Source organism: Anabrus simplex, chromosome 1 (genome assembly GCF_040414725.1).
Source record: "Anabrus simplex isolate iqAnaSimp1 chromosome 1, ASM4041472v1, whole genome shotgun sequence".
Lineage (NCBI taxonomy): Eukaryota > Metazoa > Arthropoda > Insecta > Orthoptera > Tettigoniidae > Anabrus > Anabrus simplex.
Genome location: NC_090265.1, coordinates 33,682,780 through 33,702,250, shown reverse-complemented (window position 1 = coordinate 33,702,250; position 19,471 = coordinate 33,682,780). Strand labels below are relative to the sequence as shown.

At 40.4% G+C, this 19,471-nt stretch overlaps 1 protein-coding gene across 1 annotated transcript in view; it reads left to right on the top strand.

Annotated features, from left to right (window-relative positions):
- Positions 1 to 1,012: 1,012 nt before the first annotated feature.
- LOC136860408 (chaoptin) overlaps positions 1,013 to 19,471 on the top strand; it is a 239,596-nt gene continuing 221,137 nt past the window's right edge. The window contains exon 1 of the mRNA XM_068229947.1: positions 1,013 to 1,225. Within this exon, the coding sequence (XP_068086048.1) occupies positions 1,208 to 1,225 (18 nt within the window). The 5' untranslated portion in view covers positions 1,013 to 1,207. The remainder of the gene's footprint in view (positions 1,226 to 19,471) is intronic.

Below are 19,471 nucleotides of genomic sequence, written 5' to 3'. Positions count from 1 at the left end.
AGATGGTTTTCCGTTATTTTCAATTTTTACACCAGGCAAATGTTGGGGCTGTACCTTAATTAAGGCCACGGCCACTACCTTCCCAATCCTAGACCTTTCCTATCCCACCTTCACCGAAAACCTTCAATATGTTAGTACGACATTAAACAAATAATAATAATAATAATAATAATAATAATAATAATAATAATAATAATAATAATAATAATAATAATAATAATAATAGCCAGGCTGAGTGGCTCAGACGGTTATAGCGCTGGCTTTTCTGAACCCAATTTGGCAGGTTTAGAGTTTTACAATGTCAAAATTTATATTTATAATTATATTTTTAATCTCTCTATGTTTTTATTGATTATTGGCGGGTGCTTGAATCCTTAATATATTTTATTTATTTATTTATTTATTTATTTATTATTATTATTATTTTTTTTTTTTGGTCTTTGAAGGTGCTCGGTAGTTTTACTGACACGTAAAAGAACTCTTGCCGGACTAAAATTCAGCACCTCGGCGTCTCCTAAACCGTAATAAAAAGTAGTTAGTGGGACTTAAAGCCAATAACATTAGGCCTATTACTACTACTGTCGGCATCCCTGAAGATGGTTTTCCGTGGTTTCCCATTTTCACACCAGGCAAATGCTGGGGCTGTACCTTAATGAAGGCCACGGCCGCTTCCTTCCCACTCCTAGCCCTTTCCTGTCCCATCGTCGCCATAAGACCTATCTGTGTCGGTGCGACGTAAAGCAACTAAAAATAAACTAAACTACTACTACTACTACTACTACTACTACTACTACTACTACTACTACTAATAATAATAATAATAATAATAATAATAATAATAATAATAATAATAATAACTAAGAAAGCGAATATGAACAGTCAGTAGCAACGAACCGGGGGTATCCTGGATCCAGAGCTGCTGTGTCGGCAACACTGGTATGCCGCGGGCGCTGGCGAGAGAAAGGCCAGGTACCGCGACTTGCTGGTCTTCAGTCGCGAGGGAGAGCTCGGCGGGAGAGTAAGACACGAACCTACCTCCACTCCCGTATGTGTGTAAAGTGTGATGTCAGCGGGACTAAGTGAATAAGTTGTGACTGTGAAGTGTGAAAAGTGAGCGCTGTGGATATGTGTATCATTTTGTAGGATAGGAGAAAACTGAACACTGACAAAGGGATATTTTTCTCTTCGTGAACCTCCTGCTGTGAAGATGTCACTTCTCATTTTGGTGAGTACCGTAGCATCTTACTTGTATTGCTAAAGGTGCGGTGGAAACCTTGACTTTAGCTGTCTTCGACTTCCTTGAGTAACAACGGTACACGGTAGCCTGATTCACAAGCTGGATCTTAATTAACCGTAAATGAATCTGGGAGACAGTTTTAGTCTTTTCCGTGACCGAAGTAATCTCAATGTGTTTACGCGAGGGAATCAGCACCGTGACAAATTACAGACAGCGCGAAGGACGACAAGAGAGTGGAAGATGAACGTGACATGATATAGTCCGTAGCAGGAGACACATCTCCAGCGTGCTAGGGCGTATCGGAGTGGAGACAACGGATGTGTCGCATGCCATTTCTAGTTAATGCATTAGTAAATGGCTTGTGAAATTAATTCCAGGTGTTCTCCCTTTAACAATGAAGGAGCTAACCGCCTGAACAGCGGTCGCTTGGTAGGCCAGGGCCGTTCGATGTTGTTGCGCCGCACGTTTTGATCTGGCTCACCTTTAAAAATGCCATTATTAAGTTAACAAGTATAATTTTATGTCGAGTAGTAATTCTGAACAATACAGTAAAGAATTTCTTTTTACTATCTGCTTTACGTCGCACTGACATAGATAGGTCTTGTGACAACGATGGGAAGATGGGAAACCACGGAGAAGTATCTTCAGAGCTGCCGACAGTGGGGTTCGAACCCATTATCTCCCGAATGCAACCTGATAGCTACATGACCCGAATTGCACAGCTACTATTAGTGTATTGAGGAATGTTCTAAACACAGATAACTATATTCAGAGTCTGTTCATTCATATAATGAACAAAAACACTATAAGTTTTCATGTTCAAAGTGGATTAATAAAATCATGATTCATAATTATTGCACCACAGAAGATTGATCCCTCTCATGTTAAAGTCTGTGAATTTAATTTTTGGTGATAAACTCGTTTGCTGTTTTATCCTAATTTAAATGTAGATCGTCTTCCCTGTAGGAATGAATAATATGTAGCCTACAGTAAACCGTTTACTCGCTGTTGATCCATGACAGACTTAGTAGAGAAGGATGCACGTCCAGCAGTAGAGGTAGACACTGGCGTTAAAAGAACTAGTCTCATGATCTTAAACCTATGGTGACAATGAGACAGGAAAGGGCTAGGACAGTAGGGTTCGAACCCACTATCTCACGAATTGATACTGGCCGCACTTAAGCGACTGCAGCTATCGAGTTCGGTAAACATCCTAGTACTAATGCCAGTTGCCTTTGGATTTGTATAATTGTAGGAATAGACTTGAATTTTCAAGTTACATCGGGGGTGTTCAACATGCAAATACCTCGAATACGGTGCCTGTGATTGACGGCATAATCGTAATCGTTTGTAAGCCAAGATCGTGAGTTTAAATGGGAAGAAGAAAATTATTCCTTGGACTTTTTTCTTTTTCTTCCGCTTCTCCCATACCTGTGAGGTCGCGGGTGCGAACTGTGTCGCGCATATGGATCTGGCCCTGTTTTACGGCCGGATGCCCTTCCTGTCACCAACCATATATAGAGATATGTAATCACTATTGCATGTTTATGTGGTGGTTGGTAGTGTGCTGTGCTGTGTGAATATAAAGAGGAGATGTTGGGACAAACACAAACACCCAGTCCCCGAGCCAGAATAATTAATCACATGCAATGAAAATCCCCGACCACCGGGCGAGTTGGTCGTGTGGTAAGGTGCCCACAGCTGTGAGCTCGCATACGGGAGATAATGGGTTCGAACCCCACTGTCGGCAGCCCTGAAGATGGTTTCCCGTGGTTTCCCATTTTCACGCCAGGCAAATGCTTGGGCTGTACCTTAATTAAGGCCACGGCCGCTTCCTTCCCATTCCTAAGCCTGTCCTGTCCCATCGTCGCCATAAGACCTATCTGTGTCGGTGCGACGTAAAAGCAACTAGCAAAATCCCCGACCCGACCGGGAATCGAACCCGTTACCCTCTAGAGCGAAGGTCTCAACGCTGACCTTTTAGCCACGGAGTAGGACCTAATGACTGAACAATCCAGTTACCACTGAATACAGTACACAGTGCATTTATTTCAGAGCGAAGTGAAAGAGAAACATCGCCGTCTTCTTATTATTCGTCCTTTATTTTAGCCCATTTGGGGGGGTTGGCACTTCTTGTGGCTTTGGTCTAGTTTTATGGTCTGATGCCTTGGCTGACACCAACACTGTGAGAAAGGATTTATTCACTATTTCTTGCTTATAAAGTGGTGGTAGTGTTGTGGTGGTTATTGTTAAGAGGAAGAAGAACTTAGCAACCATCCCACATTACCACTAACTGGAAGAGGTCCGACACTTTGAAGAATGAAGGTATTGGCCTCGAAGGGTGTGAAAATGAAAGACTCCCTGTGCTTCGTAAACCTAACACGATTGGAGTTGGAGAGAAACAGGTGTTGGCCAGGGGAAGTCAGATAAGAAAGACTGACGTGAAGAGCCTGCCACGATCTGAAGTTGAGAACCCGTGGGTTCCTCTTTTAGTCGCCTCGTACGACAGGCAGGAGATACCGCGGATGAAGTGGTGGCTCGTGAGGTATGAATTGAGGGGGTCACACAGACGAGAGCAGAAATAAATAAATAAATAAATAAATAAATAAATAAATAAATAAATAAATAAATAAATAAATAAATAAATAAATAAATAAATAAATAAATAAATAAATACCATAGAAAGACCGTCTGTACTGTACGCCTCAGAATGCCTAAACATGACTCGGAAAGGACAACTCAGAACACTGGAAATGAAAGAGCGAAAGATCCTCAGAATGATTATGGGTCCCATTAAAGAAGGAGATGGGTACAGAATCAGACACAACAGTAGCGTAGCCAGGATCGGCCAATGGGGGGGGGGGGTTACAGTTACAAAATTAAGATATAACATAATGAAAGTGCTTGTGCGTGTCTGGTACGTGCATGCATGACTGTCATAAGGATACTGATACAAGAGTGAATTACTGTATGTGACATTCAGATTGCAATACACTACAAAATTCTTACTTTAAAATACAGAACAAGAACAATATGATCGAGGTCAGCAGTTTTATCTCAAACGGTGTGTTCAGTTTACAATCTAAAATCTAATTTTCGAGGCTTCCTAGAAAATAAATTTAACACATCTGTTGGTTTTACAACTGTGTCTCTGTGAATGTTCAAGGGAGCCAACCCGTTGAGTCGACTTTCACTTGTGGTATTTCTGAGGTAGGTTTTAAGGCGTCTTAATGTTGAAAATGATCTCTCACTGGCTGCAGTGGTGACAGGTAGGGTGGCAAACACTCTCAACAAGCAGTAGATTGCAGGGAGTTTATCTTGATCACATAAAAGAAGTTTATTGTTTACTGTCAGTTTCTATTTATTTTCTTTTTGTGAAAGTTCAATGGGGGGGGTTCTAACCCCCAGTAACCCCCCCCCCCCTGGCTACGCCCCTGAGACACAACAAGGAACTGTACAGTAAATCGAGACTATTACAACAGCTATGAGGAAGAGAAGACTAATTAATATTCTATGGTCACACAGTCAGGATGGACAGCCAGAGACTCACTTCAAGGATCATCAACAGTATATCTATAGGGAAAGGAACAAATGCCAAATGGACGAATCTAGTTCGGAAAGGCATACAATACTACATAAACATTGATCACACTAACATTTACAACTAAGATAAATTCAGAAAGTTAGTCAAGACATTTGACTCTCTCCAGTCACTGACAGCTAAATCACTGCGTCCAGGAGTAGGAGTGAAATGGTCTCAAGAAAGGAAAGATATGCATAGCGCTAGAATGAAGGAATAAGTTCGCCAGAGTTAAGAAACACGTGTTCCACTGTAGGCCTAAACGAAGAAGGAGAAGAAGAAGAAATTCGCCCCTGGATCGTTTAACTAAGAATGTTGTATAGCAAATAATGAACACTGAATTAAAGGCAGCAATATCATTCGGACTGTTTTTATCCTTACGAAGAAACTACTAAATATAACGATTAAATTGTTGGATTTATAAATATCACACACCTCACTCGCACTTGCTTTCGCAACTACTAACACACTGACTTGAACAGCAAGTTTGCAGCCTTCGAACAGCACTCCAGGGTGAAGGGATAGACCGTTAGAAGCCACGCCGCCGTCCCAACAGTGTGGGATGAGCTCCGGGCACATGAGCTTGTGACCGAGAGTCCTGTAATGTTTGCAGTGTTCTCCCTCGTCCACATGCCCAGCGAAAAGTAGCAGGAACGTTCCCTCAGGCACAGAGTTGCTGCATTTAGCACTGGGACTAGCAGAATAGAAGCATATGTACATGTAATTGGTTGTATTTATGCCATGATGATGTAAATACCCTAATTTCGATTATTTCCTTATGTTAATGTATACCTGAAAAGCAAGGAGGCCCATATCTTATACAAGGGTGGATTGGGAGGGCACGTGACCTTGTGCCCTTAAAGAGCAGCCGCCACTGCGTGAATGTATTCTATCGCTCCCACCCGCTGGGAGGAGAGGAGGGGATAAAAGAGAAAAATAGACTATAATCTTAAATATATAACTTAATACAAGGACGTAGGCTATTACTCATTCCAGAGAATAACAATATAAGACAAACAAATGAGGGAAAGCAGTTTTTTAAACAACACGAAACCACTGATTGCCACCAGATGTTGTTAAAGCATTCTGCCGTTGTATAAAACAGCTCAATCAATCAATCAATCAATCAATCAATCAATCAATCAATCAATCAATCAATCAATCAATCAATCAATCAATCAATCAATCAATCAATCAATCAATCAATCAATCAATCAATCAATCAATCAATCAATCAATCAATCAATCAATCATTCACAACTGATCTGCATTTAGGGCAGTCGCCCAGGTGGCAGATTTCCTATCTGTTGTTTACCTAGTTTTTTCTTAAATAATTGCAATTTGGAAATTTATTGAACATCTCCCTTGGAAAAATTGTCCCAATTCCTAACTCCTCTTCTTATAAACGAATATTTACCTCAATTTTTCCTCTTGAACTCCAACTTCATCTTCATATTGTGATCTTTCCTACTTTTAAAAAGATCACTCAAACTTACTGGGTTACTTATATCATTGCACGCCATCTGTCCAAGTCTTCCCACACCAAATTTTGCAACATTTTCGTAACGCTACTCTTTTGTCGGAAATCGCCCAAAACAAATCGAGCTGATTTTCTTTGGATTTTTTTTTTCAGTTCTCGAATCAAGTAACTTAATCCTGGTGAGTGTCCCACATCCTGGAATCGTACTCCAGTTGGGGACTTACCATAGACTTATACACCCTCTCCTTTACATCCTTACCACAACATCTAAACATCCTTACAACCATGTGCAGAGATCTCTACCCTTTATTTACAATTCTGTGGTAATATTTTTGGAGATATACCGACCCGCAGCACATCTATTATGAACAGCGAAAATTCCTGGACAATTGTTGTACAGTATCGAACCTTACCGGCCAAAGTTCTAAGCTAAAATATTTCACATAGTGATTTTTGCAAGCGCAACGATATATGTCTTATAATGGAGGTCATCTGAAAATTTACGAAACGGAATTCAGTAAGACGGAAGTGTAATCCTAGCGACCGTGCAGGCTGTGATGTAAGGTATGGATGGATGGTCAGACAGTGTTACCTAGCAACCGTCCTGGCTGTGATATAAGGTATGGATGGATGGCCAGACAATGTTACCTATCAACCGTGCAGGCTGTGATGTAAGGTATGGATGGATGGCCAGACAATGTTACCTAGCAACCGTGCAGGCTGTGATGTAAGGTATGGATGGATGGCCAGACAATGTTACCTTGCAAGTGTGCAGGCAACGTCTTATGGCTGGTTGACATCTGAATTTAGCAGCCGTTGATGGATGGCCATGACGAAGAGACATGTCTGTGATCATTTGAATTTCGCATACGGAAAAGTCGTTTCCTTTGAAATAATGATTTGAATTCAATTTTGTTTAATTAAAAAAATATGAGTTACCTGCTTTGGATGGTGAGTGAAATTGACTGGCCTATAATGACCAGGCATTATTTTCGTATGTGGACCAATCACAACTAAAGTGGTGTAAGTCACATTTTGTGTATTATTAGGCGGTAAGAGTTAATGGTTCTCGTTAATAAAGGCAACTGTGTTAACTCACTACTAATAGCTGTCAACATCAGAGCAATAGCTCAGGAGTGTTCTCACATCTGTACATCTTGGATTAGAGGTCACACTGGGTTTACTGGTAATGAAAAAGCAGATTCGTTAGCTAAATCTGCTGCTACGTCTCTTTTGGATGTTTCATACCATAAATCTCCAATATGCTATGTTCAAAGACAAATTAGGCAATATATTTTACATCACTGTAATATTATAAGGACATGTAATTTGAAAGGACCTGTTACGCGAAATATTTTTTTCCGGAAGTTGAAAATCGACTATTGTGTAAAGCATTAGTGCCGAACTTTGTTTTCACTGAATTTTTTACTGGTCGTGGAAAATTTAAATCGTATTTGGAACGCTTTTAACTTATGTTACAGACGGCTACTTACGCTTTTGTGGATCAATTCAGACAGCGAATAGTTTGATATTTGAGTGTTCTGTGTTTGAAATGAGAAGATATCTTTTACAGTATCACCTGAATGGTTTTAAGCCGGACCTTTCTAAACCACTGTATCGTGTGCTCAAGAGATAATGTTTTTATGTGGAGTTTCTCACATTCATTGACAAAATATTATGTAAACTAAATTTATAATAATTCTCTTTGTTGTGATTTTAAACTAACTCTAATATACCTATGGTAAAATAGGGCTCCTGTATTGTGTTTGGATATTACCTAAATAAATAACTACTACAAAGGACTCTTAAATGCAGAAGAACCTCTTGAACGTCTCCAAGTTACAGAACCAACTAACCCTAATACTGAGTTTATCCCTCCTCCAACCTATGAAGAAGTCAGAGATATAATTAAGGTACTCAAGAATAATAAAGCTTCTGGGGAAGACGGGATAGTAGCAAAAATGCTAAAACATGCCGGAGAACACACCTTCAGGAACATACATAAAGTAATTCTGGACATATGGACTAGTGAGAGGCTCCCAGATGATTGGACGTCAGCCATTATCCATCCAATCCACAAGAAGGGAAGCAAAACAGATCCCAGTAACTACAGAGGAATATCACTCCTTGCTGTTACCTATAAGATATTTTCCAAGATTCTGGAACGCCATGTAACAAGACAGTTGGATAAAGAGTTAGGAGAATATCAAGCAGGGTTCAGAGCATCGAGATCCGGTACCGAGCAGATACAAAATCTGAAGACCATCCTTCAATACAGCAAGTCAAGAGCCCGGCAATGGGTAGCTATATTTGTCGACTTCCAGAAAGCATACGACTCAATAGATAGAATTACTCTTTATAAGACATTAAGAGAACTAGGACTTAACGACAAGATCAATAGGCTGGTGCAAGCCACCTTCCACAATACCACAGCCAGAGTAAAGTTTAGAGGACAACTCTTGGAGAGTTTCGCCATTAAAACAGGGGTGAGACAAGGAGATGTCATCTCATGTATATTATTTAATTGCGTTCTGGAAAAGATAATTAGAGAGTGGATGAGATTCCTTCCAGAGAACACTGGATTACGGATGGGGATTAAAGCCGACAACCTAAGGATACCATGCCTAGCCTTTGCTGACGATTTGACTTTATTGGCAAATGACATACTGAACCCATAATTCTACGGTGAGAAAAATTTTTATTTTTCTCAAATATTTATTTGGTATTCAGAAACTACTGTATGTTTGAGGGCAGCCATTTTTGCGCTCCCAAGAGCCCGATGTTGCGTGGGAAGGTTCCCGCAAGGCGAGCTCGTGGATTGCCGGGACACTTCGGTGGAACTCGAGTGCCCGACAATTTTCTAAATTAATGAATTCTGCACAACGAGGGATTTTGACAAGATAGTAAAGGAAGAAATAAATAAGCAAAATTATTCATATACCCTCTGTGGAGGTAGTGACACCAGGGAAAATTTTAGATGCATTTAAGCCCAAGTGTGTGTTAGCGTGAGAACAGCGAGCTAGTTGCACGTGCCAAGGTCGTGGGCAGAAGAAAAACGCGCGAAACGCACGGGCAGAAACAATTTATTTCTCATGTTGTGAGTGCAGAAAAATTATAAAATTAACATCGAACATAAGTGCAAGTCTGTCCGGAGTTCTGGGACAAATCTTATCAAAATCGGTTTATTAGAAGCAAATTTGGCAGATTTCACAACCGAGCCTCATAGAGGGGATAGCGTCCTTCAGGAAATTATAAAAGAAACCCCCCCACCGTAGATTTTGGAGTGTCGATCTGGAACTTGAGGCCGCGGGAGCTCGTGCCCGTCGTCATTAGAATTTCGCGCCAGATTGACCGACAATATTTCAATACATGTTCGTGGCTAAAGTCCATATATTTAGTAAGAAGAAAAGTGAATTGGAGAAGCTGTGAACGTTTGCAGACGAACTGGGAAGGTGTAGGCTGGTTGAAAAATACACAGCAGATTTTATTTTTATCATTTCCTGTACTCTTGTAAGTGAAGAAGGTCTGGGGGAAGCGATTCAAAATAGTTCGACTCCCTTATCGGCCGAACACCTGTTCTTGTTGAAACAACGGGGAGAGAAACCACTCTGGGAGACGCATCAGACAGTTATAGCCGACTGCAGAACGAGGGAAGTTCGTGGTGCAAGTTACAAAGAAAATGCATTATTTATGGTAATTTTAATCTCGTGTGTGTGTGAAGGGTAGTGTTTGGATGAGTGAGTTTTTAAATATGAAAATGTTATCTGTGAAAATGAGGGGCTAAGTACGAGGTTGCTGGAGATGATGCAATCAGAATGCTGAGAATGTCACCAATGTGCAGGTCTGTCTATTTTATATTATGTTGTAGTTAGTAGTTAGTTACTGTCTGTCCTAACCAAATTTCCAGGTGATTGTCGGGTGAGATTCGTAATTATCAGGCGAAAGGCGTTGTAAATTTTGGTCAGCGTGTGAAAATTTTCAGTGTGTAAATTTCATGTCTAGAACGGTAAAATGCGACGCTTAAAATTTTGTGTTGAGATGAGATATCATTCAAAGTGCGGATTTGTGAACGTTATAAGTGTCAATTTTGTCGTGGCGAATATTGTAATCTCAGGTGTCAGTTGCATTCAGAAATGCTGGTTAATAATAATAATAATAATAATAATAATAATAATAATAATAATAATAATAATAATAATAATAATAATAATGTTTACCGCGGGATAAGGGAATTCCTCTCTGTTAAATTACATTTAACCAGTTATTTTTACAAGGATCGTAGGCATATTTAGATAATGTCAATAAAATTTGTTAGAGTTACAGTCGTTAATGGGAAGAAAATTTTGAGACATCGTGTATACTTGAATTGCGAAAGGTCGATGTGTGCTCTTGGATTTTTGAGGTTCGAAAGTCGTAATTATAGTAAAGTCAGAGATGTGCTTAAAAATGGTTGTCGTTTTCACCAGGGGATCGAAGTATGAAAAAGGGTCTTGAAGGAAAAGGGATTGAAAGCGATGGATTTATATGTACGTGGAGATGAGAGAGAAGCGTTACCGCTGGAATCAAGCGATGAGAAAGAGTGTTGAGACATTTTTGGTAGAGGAAGTATTTAGGAACAGGCTGTGTGAAACAGGCTGTATTGTTTTCCGCAATCAATCCGAACTTGAGACGACTATGATGTGAAGCATTGTAAATTGATAGAACGATTCCAAGTGAAAACGACTCTAGTAAAATGTAAAGGTCTGGGTAGTAAACATCCAGTGATTTTTGTTAAGATAAGGTACGGCCTCACGGATTGAAGAGCACTTTGGACACGCGGTTGGGTCATATTTAATTTGTTCATCGGAGAGGTCATGGATAAGATGGTTGGAATTGATGATAGGCGATCTGCGAATTTCGAATGTGATGGTGATGATTATTATTTTGAAGGCATCCACTAAAAGGGAAACGTGTGTTGGGAATTTTCATTGGTAGCCCTGACACTTCAGTGCACAGGCTGAGATTGTGTTCGAGGTGGAGAATCGTTCGTCACGTCTATTTATTTTTGAGTTCACATATTATGATGAGGTAGACACTTGTATTTTTTTTGAGAGGTAGGCACTTACCGTGTTTCGACTTGCATTCTTTTGATAAGAGACGTAGTTCCGTCGTGCGTATTTTTTGTCTGACCAGATTCAGTGTTACTGTTGGAGGTTTGTTGGAAATTGCGGTTCGCCTGATATGTTAAGGGAGACGTGGTGCGACCCACTTTGACGCCCAACGATAGATTTAGGACGTCACGTGTTTATTCTTGGAGTCATTGGTGATGAGACGTCCTAGGTCACGCCCGACGATAGGATTTGGAAGGCATCATGTATATACTGATTAGGTTTAGGGTGTACAGATTTCAAGTGAGCCCGACGATAGGTCTGGGAGGGTAGCTGTACACACTCAAGTCTCAGTTTAGATTTTTTTGTCTTTTGTTTCTTTTGTGAAGTGGCCTGGTTGAAGGTAGCCATTACAGTGCGATATGATTTATTGTAGAGGGTCTATGCGAAGCTCTCATTGAGATAACGGGACTGCTGTTGACAAATGAGGGCTGTCCAAGTGCGGGACATCGACCCGATCTAGATTAAATATTTTTACTGTGTTTCTTCGTGCGTGTTAAGCTGTATGACTTTGAGATGTTAATTTATTTTTACGAACTTCATTGTTCCTCGTTTGACGTCCGTTTTTCGTTTGATAGTGTGCATATTGACACTCAGTGTTTTAGAATGAGACTTGAGTTGCGAATGCGGTTTCGATTCGTCAGCCAGTATTTTATTTTATTTTCACCTTGTCGTATTTTCATTCTTATTCATAGTAGGTAAGTAAGTAATCACTTTACCAGTAGTGTGTTGGGACAGACAGTAAATAGAGAGATCTGTACTGGTAGCATTGTTGTCAAGGGAAAGAATTCCTTAAATTTGTAGTAAATTTTAGCGTGGACTGGTAATTTTATTAAGTATAACAAACCCATTTCTAACCTGAAAATCGGTTCAATAATAATATTTTCAAGTGACTTTTCACTTTTTGATTAACTTCAGTGTTTGGCATTTCTTCTAAATGCATGATTAGTAAGTGTTTCCTGCATTTCGCAGTTTTGTTCCTTTAGAACGACTTAACGTAAGATCCTCCCGGATCATGTGGTTGTTGGTTCCTTCCGAACAGTTGTTTGGGTGATGCACAGTTAGCATCGGGATTAACGTATCACTTAAGGGTGTCATGAATGACAAATACATGGTGGAATTTTATTTCAATTGTGAATGATGCCATTAACTTGTAGTGAACACCATGCTTTCCCATAATATTTCGCAACCTATCCAAAGCAACTGATAGTCAGTTTGGTTCGATTAAGGGTCCATTCGGCGGATGTTCCGTATCCGTGAAGGGTATTTGACTGGTGGATAACCTTAATTAAGAGAAAATCAGGCGTTCTAATTGTTGAAAGTCAGATTTTCCACGGATCGTGTGGATTAACTCTCAGTTCTCGTTTGGAAATAGGCGCCCGGTTTTCAGGTCTTCCATTTTTCAGTTTTTCAGTTTCGCTGTCCACTAACATATTAGCTTCTCTGAAGCAACTCTTCGACATTGGAAGAAACGAAGTGACGCTATGTAATGTGACTGTGTTAGGAACTTTTCAAAAATCAATAATTAAATGTTTTTATGTTTTGTGGCAAGAATGCATATTAAATTAACGATGTTATCGTGCTCTTTCAGTTTAAATAAAAGTTAGTAAGCACATTTTTGCTCCTCATTTCAAGTAGTTAGGCTTTCTTCTGAACCCCATCGTTTGGTTAAGATCGTGACCGAATTTATTCCCGCAACGACCCAAGATTTAAGAGTTCTAAATTGTTCTACTATAGCAGCCGTGGCCGACCAACGATGGAATGGTAAGTTCAAGGGTTCAGTAGAAGTGGCGCCATCAACTTTGGGGCCTTAATGTCACGATAACGATGAGGAGCCCAAAGTCACGATAACGATACGATGCCACGATAACGATAATGAAATTATATATTGAAAATAAATGTTAGAAAAATCTAAAATAATGTTGAGGCCTAAGCCACATTATAAATAATACAAGCGGGTGAAATTTATGGCTGAGCCACAGTAAAACGAATTATGCCCAATGAGAGTGCTAGATATTAACACGTTTAATGAGGAGCGTAACTACTTGGTAGATAATAATAATAATAACAGTCACAATGCATTTTAGGAAACCAGTATTTAAAGCTGTATTGAAGCTTATGTCATGTGGCCAATATAAATTTTGGAAGTGGTAATGCTGAATTACATTCAAAGTTTATGCGCTAACATGTTCGTTATTTACTTAATTTACGGAAGCGAAACTATTTGGGATATTTCTCCAGAATAACTTATTAACTTCAGATTTTCTTTTTATTAAACGAGTTTGTGATACCAGCCATGTAAACAAAATTTTATAAGACAACTGTTGGAATGTTGTCAGTTTCGGTATTAAATTATAACAGCGTTTGTATGTGAAAACGCAGTAGATAGTGAATTCTTTCCTTAGTAGTTTGGAGTATTCTGGTTGCATCAACAGCCAGCGTACTCATTATTGTATTCTTTGTGGTATTGTGAGATGGAAGGTCAGGCGACCTTGGAGAAGTTAATGCAGATGATAGAGGACATGAAAGTCCAGAGTGAGAACTTGAATAGTAAGATAGACGGTTTGGATAGTAAGATGGAGGATACGAAAGGGCAAATGTTAGAAAGTTTTGATAGCAAGATGGAGGACGCGAAAGTCCAGAGGGAGAATTTGAAAGAGGACATGAAGGCTCATAATGAAAGTTTGGATGGTAAGATCGAGGAGTTACAGAGTAGTATCGAGGATACCCAGGCTAGGTGTAGAGAGTCTAGTGATGAGTTGAAGGCTGGATTGAAGAATGTAGTTCATGAGACACGCACTATGTGCACCGAACTTAAAGAGGAAGTCAGGGGTGAGATAGGTAAACTCAACCAGCGTTTTGATGATAGCCAAGTGGAAATTAGGGATGAAATTGACAAACAATTTGCGGAAGTGCAGGTCAGTTTAAAGAACGATTTCGACAAACAGTTTTCCAAAATCCATGACAGTTTAAAAACCGATATGGACAAGCGTTTTGACGAAAGCCACGACATGTACAGTAGGTTATGTGATAGTCAGGATGAGATGAGAAAGGAACTTGACAAGCATTTACTGGAAAGCCAGGCGGCGCATAAGCAGCTGATCGACAGCCAGGTTGAATTTAAGGACGACATTACACAACAGGTCGTAGAGATGCGGATCTCCAATGATAAGGAAAAGGGGAAAACGCTAACCATAATAGAGGAACAACGTCAAATATTATCTGCAGACATTCAGTCACTGAACAATAAGGTAGATAAAATTAGTGTGGAATTGGAGAGTCAGGTATTGTCAAAAACCGAAACCATGGAGAAGAAACTGTTGCAAGTTAATGAGGAAGCAATTAGTAAACTCCAAGCGGCTAATGAGGACTCCGAAATTTTAATTAAAGAAATTCAAGAGGAGTTAGTTGAAATGAAAAACGAACATACCAGGGAATTCAACGACAGGCAAGTTAGTATAGAACAGGACTTAAGGGAAATCACGTCAGCCCAGGAAGAGACAGACAAGAAAGTTGGGTTCATTAAGAGCGAAGTGAGCAGTTGGATTAGCAGCGTGGTAGATATGCAGTCCAAGGTGGACAAAGTATTGAGTCAAGCATCGACAGCTGTTAACTCTGACCTCAGTGGTCAATTGCCAAATATCAATCATGTGAATAATAACGGTCAGAGCTCGAATGTAGATACCAGTCGATCTCAAAGCTCAGGGGTCACCAACGTTATTAACATGATCAAGTTACATGAGGACCAGCCCAAGAAATTTAATGGAGGTCCACATACCACGCCGAAGGGGTTTCTTAAGGATCTCAGGGAGTACATCCGGGACGCCAAGATTCCTGAGGAACGTCAGTTGAGGGTAGCTGAAAGATATTTAGAGGGGGCACCACTTTTATGGTTTAAAGGCTTCCGATACCACTTTGATACCTTTGATGAGTTCCAGAGGGCGTTTCTTAATAAATTTTGGAGTACGGAAATTCAGCAGAGTCTTAGATTAGAGCTATACTCACGTCGGTATAATGCAATAGGCCCTACAAAGTTCAGTGAATACTTTATTGCACAAATGGTAAAGTTCAGAGAACTTGAGGCGCCGCCCTCGGAGCAAGAGTTGGTACAGGCCATCCAGAAGCAGTTACCTCCCGAAGTACAAAGGATGCTCATTGCATCAAAGGTAGAGACCCCCATGCAGGCAGAAATGATCCTTAGGCAATTGGATCATACCCATAATCAAATAGCACCCAGAGGGGGACGATCGCACGAGCAACATGTAAACACTGTTAGCCAGGTCCCAGAGGGAAGTCCAGAGGCACCTGAGCAGGGGAAACCACAGCCAACTGAGCGGAGGCGTGAGTTTCGGAATAACTGGGAACCCTCGCATCCACGAAATGAGGATTGGAAAAGGCGTAGGGGTAATTGGAATTATCCACAAAGGAGGAACCCTTACTGGAGGCGATACGATGGGGACAGAGAAAACCAGAGGAATTTCAGGAATGGACTTAATAACCGCAGGGACTGGGGAAATAATCGAACCCAGAACTTCCGCCGTGATGAGGATGAACGGTACCGTGAACGTGTTCAGTACACCGACGGGTTAAGGAAGGACCACGAAAGGAAGAAATGGCAGGGGGCTATACAGCGCCAGGACGTCAACACCGATTGTTTCGGGGCTGAAAGTCTGGAATTCCAGAAGGCACATAGGCAAGACCAGCGAAACTCCGGTCTGAACCCGTTTGCGCCAGATTTTGAGCAGGAGTCAATGTCGACTCTTGATAGAAGAAAAACAACTTCAAATTCCCAGTAGGAAGAGGTTCAGAGTCTTTCATCCCAGATTCTGAAGGAGAGACGACCAAATGACGCACATAACATCGATAACAGCCAGAAACAGACTCCTAGCAACTCCCAATTCAATGATGATGGCAACCCAATAAAATTTAAAGGTTTATCATAGAGCCGAAGAAAGAATTCCACTACAGGATGACGCAGCCTTACCAGCTGGGGAAATGGTCACTGAAGAAGAAGAACAAGAAGAAGAAGAGGTACAACCAGTAAATATGATCGTCACGTCGAGAGGAAGACAGGTCGAGGCACCACTCCAAGGACAGGCAAGCAGCGGGAGTAAAGAAGAGAAAGACGCTGAATGTTTACGATGTTCATTCTTAAGAGAAGACTTTGTTGATGACATCTGTAACGCGATCCTATTGTTGGAAGAAGAAAACAGGGAAATACGTGAAAGTAACAGAGCCCTACGTCAAGAGTGAGATCGGCTGGAAAAGTTTACGTAGAATCATGGTTCATCTGTATCAAAATTCCCATGTACATTTTAGAATTTTGAAGGAATATATCTGTTTAAATATTTCCCCTTTCTGGGTAAACATTTCGTGGTTGTAGGTGGATTATGAACCCATAATTCTACGGTGAGAAAAATTTTTATTTTTCTCAAATATTTATTTGGTATTCAGAAACTACTGTATGTTTGAGGGCAGCCATTTTTGCGCTCCCAAGAGCCCGATGTTGCGTGGGAAGGTTCCCGCAAGGCGAGCTCGTGGATTGCCGGGACACTTCGGTGGAACTCGAGTGCCCGACAATTTTCTAAATTAATGAATTCTGCACAACGAGGGATTTTGACAAGATAGTAAAGGAAGAAATAAATAAGCAAAATTATTCATATACCCTCTGTGGAGGTAGTGACACCAGGGAAAATTTTAGATGCATTTAAGCCCAAGTGTGTGTTAGCGTGAGAACAGCGAGCTAGTTGCACGTGCCAAGGTCGTGGGCAGAAGAAAAACGCGCGAAACGCACGGGCAGAAACAATTTATTTCTCATGTTGTGAGTGCAGAAAAATTATAAAATTAACATCGAACATAAGTGCAAGTCTGTCCGGAGTTCTGGGACAAATCTTATCAAAATCGGTTTATTAGAAGCAAATTTGGCAGATTTCACAACCGAGCCTCATAGAGGGGATAGCGTCCTTCAGGAAATTATAAAAGAAACCCCCCCACCGTAGATTTTGGAGTGTCGATCTGGAACTTGAGGCCGCGGGAGCTCGTGCCCGTCGTCATTAGAATTTCGCGCCAGATTGACCGACAATATTTCAATACATGTTCGTGGCTAAAGTCCATATATTTAGTAAGAAGAAAAGTGAATTGGAGAAGCTGTGAACGTTTGCAGACGAACTGGGAAGGTGTAGGCTGGTTGAAAAATACACAGCAGATTTTATTTTTATCATTTCCTGTACTCTTGTAAGTGAAGAAGGTCTGGGGGAAGCGATTCAAAATAGTTCGACTCCCTTATCGGCCGAACACCTGTTCTTGTTGAAACAACGGGGAGAGAAACCACTCTGGGAGACGCATCAGACAGTTATAGCCGACTGCAGAACGAGGGAAGTTCGTGGTGCAAGTTACAAAGAAAATGCATTATTTATGGTAATTTTAATCTCGTGTGTGTGTGAAGGGTAGTGTTTGGATGAGTGAGTTTTTAAATATGAAAATGTTATCTGTGAAAATGAGGGGCTAAGTACGAGGTTGCTGGAGATGATGCAATCAGAATGCTGAGAATGTCACCAATGTGCAGGTCTGTCTATTTTATATTATGTTGTAGTTAGTAGTTAGTTACTGTCTGTCCTAACCAAATTTCCAGGTGATTGTCGGGTGAGATTCGTAATTATCAGGCGAAAGGCGTTGTAAATTTTGGTCAGCGTGTGAAAATTTTCAGTGTGTAAATTTCATGTCTAGAACGGTAAAATGCGACGCTTAAAATTTTGTGTTGAGATGAGATATCATTCAAAGTGCGGATTTGTGAACGTTATAAGTGTCAATTTTGTCGTGGCGAATATTGTAATCTCAGGTGTCAGTTGCATTCAGAAATGCTGGTTAATAATAATAATAATAATAATAATAATAATAATAATAATAATAATAATAATAATAATAATAATAATAATGTTTACCGCGGGATAAGGGAATTCCTCTCTGTTAAATTACATTTAACCAGTTATTTTTACAAGGATCGTAGGCATATTTAGATAATGTCAATAAAATTTGTTAGAGTTACAGTCGTTAATGGGAAGAAAATTTTGAGACATCGTGTATACTTGAATTGCGAAAGGTCGATGTGTGCTCTTGGATTTTTGAGGTTCGAAAGTCGTAATTATAGTAAAGTCAGAGATGTGCTTAAAAATGGTTGTCGTTTTCACCAGGGGATCGAAGTATGAAAAAGGGTCTTGAAGGAAAAGGGATTGAAAGCGATGGATTTATATGTACGTGGAGATGAGAGAGAAGCGTTACCGCTGGAATCAAGCGATGAGAAAGAGTGTTGAGACATTTTTGGTAGAGGAAGTATTTAGGAACAGGCTGTGTGAAACAGGCTGTATTGTTTTCCGCAATCAATCCGAACTTGAGACGACTATGATGTGAAGCATTGTAAATTGATAGAACGATTCCAAGTGAAAACGACTCTAGTAAAATGTAAAGGTCTGGGTAGTAAACATCCAGTGATTTTTGTTAAGATAAGGTACGGCCTCACGGATTGAAGAGCACTTTGGACACGCGGTTGGGTCATATTTAATTTGTTCATCGGAGAGGTCATGGATAAGATGGTTGGAATTGATGATAGGCGATCTGCGAATTTCGAATGTGATGGTGATGATTATTATTTTGAAGGCATCCACTAAAAGGGAAACGTGTGTTGGGAATTTTCATTGGTAGCCCTGACACTTCAGTGCACAGGCTGAGATTGTGTTCGAGGTGGAGAATCGTTCGTCACGTCTATTTATTTTTGAGTTCACATATTATGATGAGGTAGACACTTGTATTTTTTTTGAGAGGTAGGCACTTACCGTGTTTCGACTTGCATTCTTTTGATAAGAGACGTAGTTCCGTCGTGCGTATTTTTTGTCTGACCAGATTCAGTGTTACTGTTGGAGGTTTGTTGGAAATTGCGGTTCGCCTGATATGTTAAGGGAGACGTGGTGCGACCCACTTTGACGCCCAACGATAGATTTAGGACGTCACGTGTTTATTCTTGGAGTCATTGG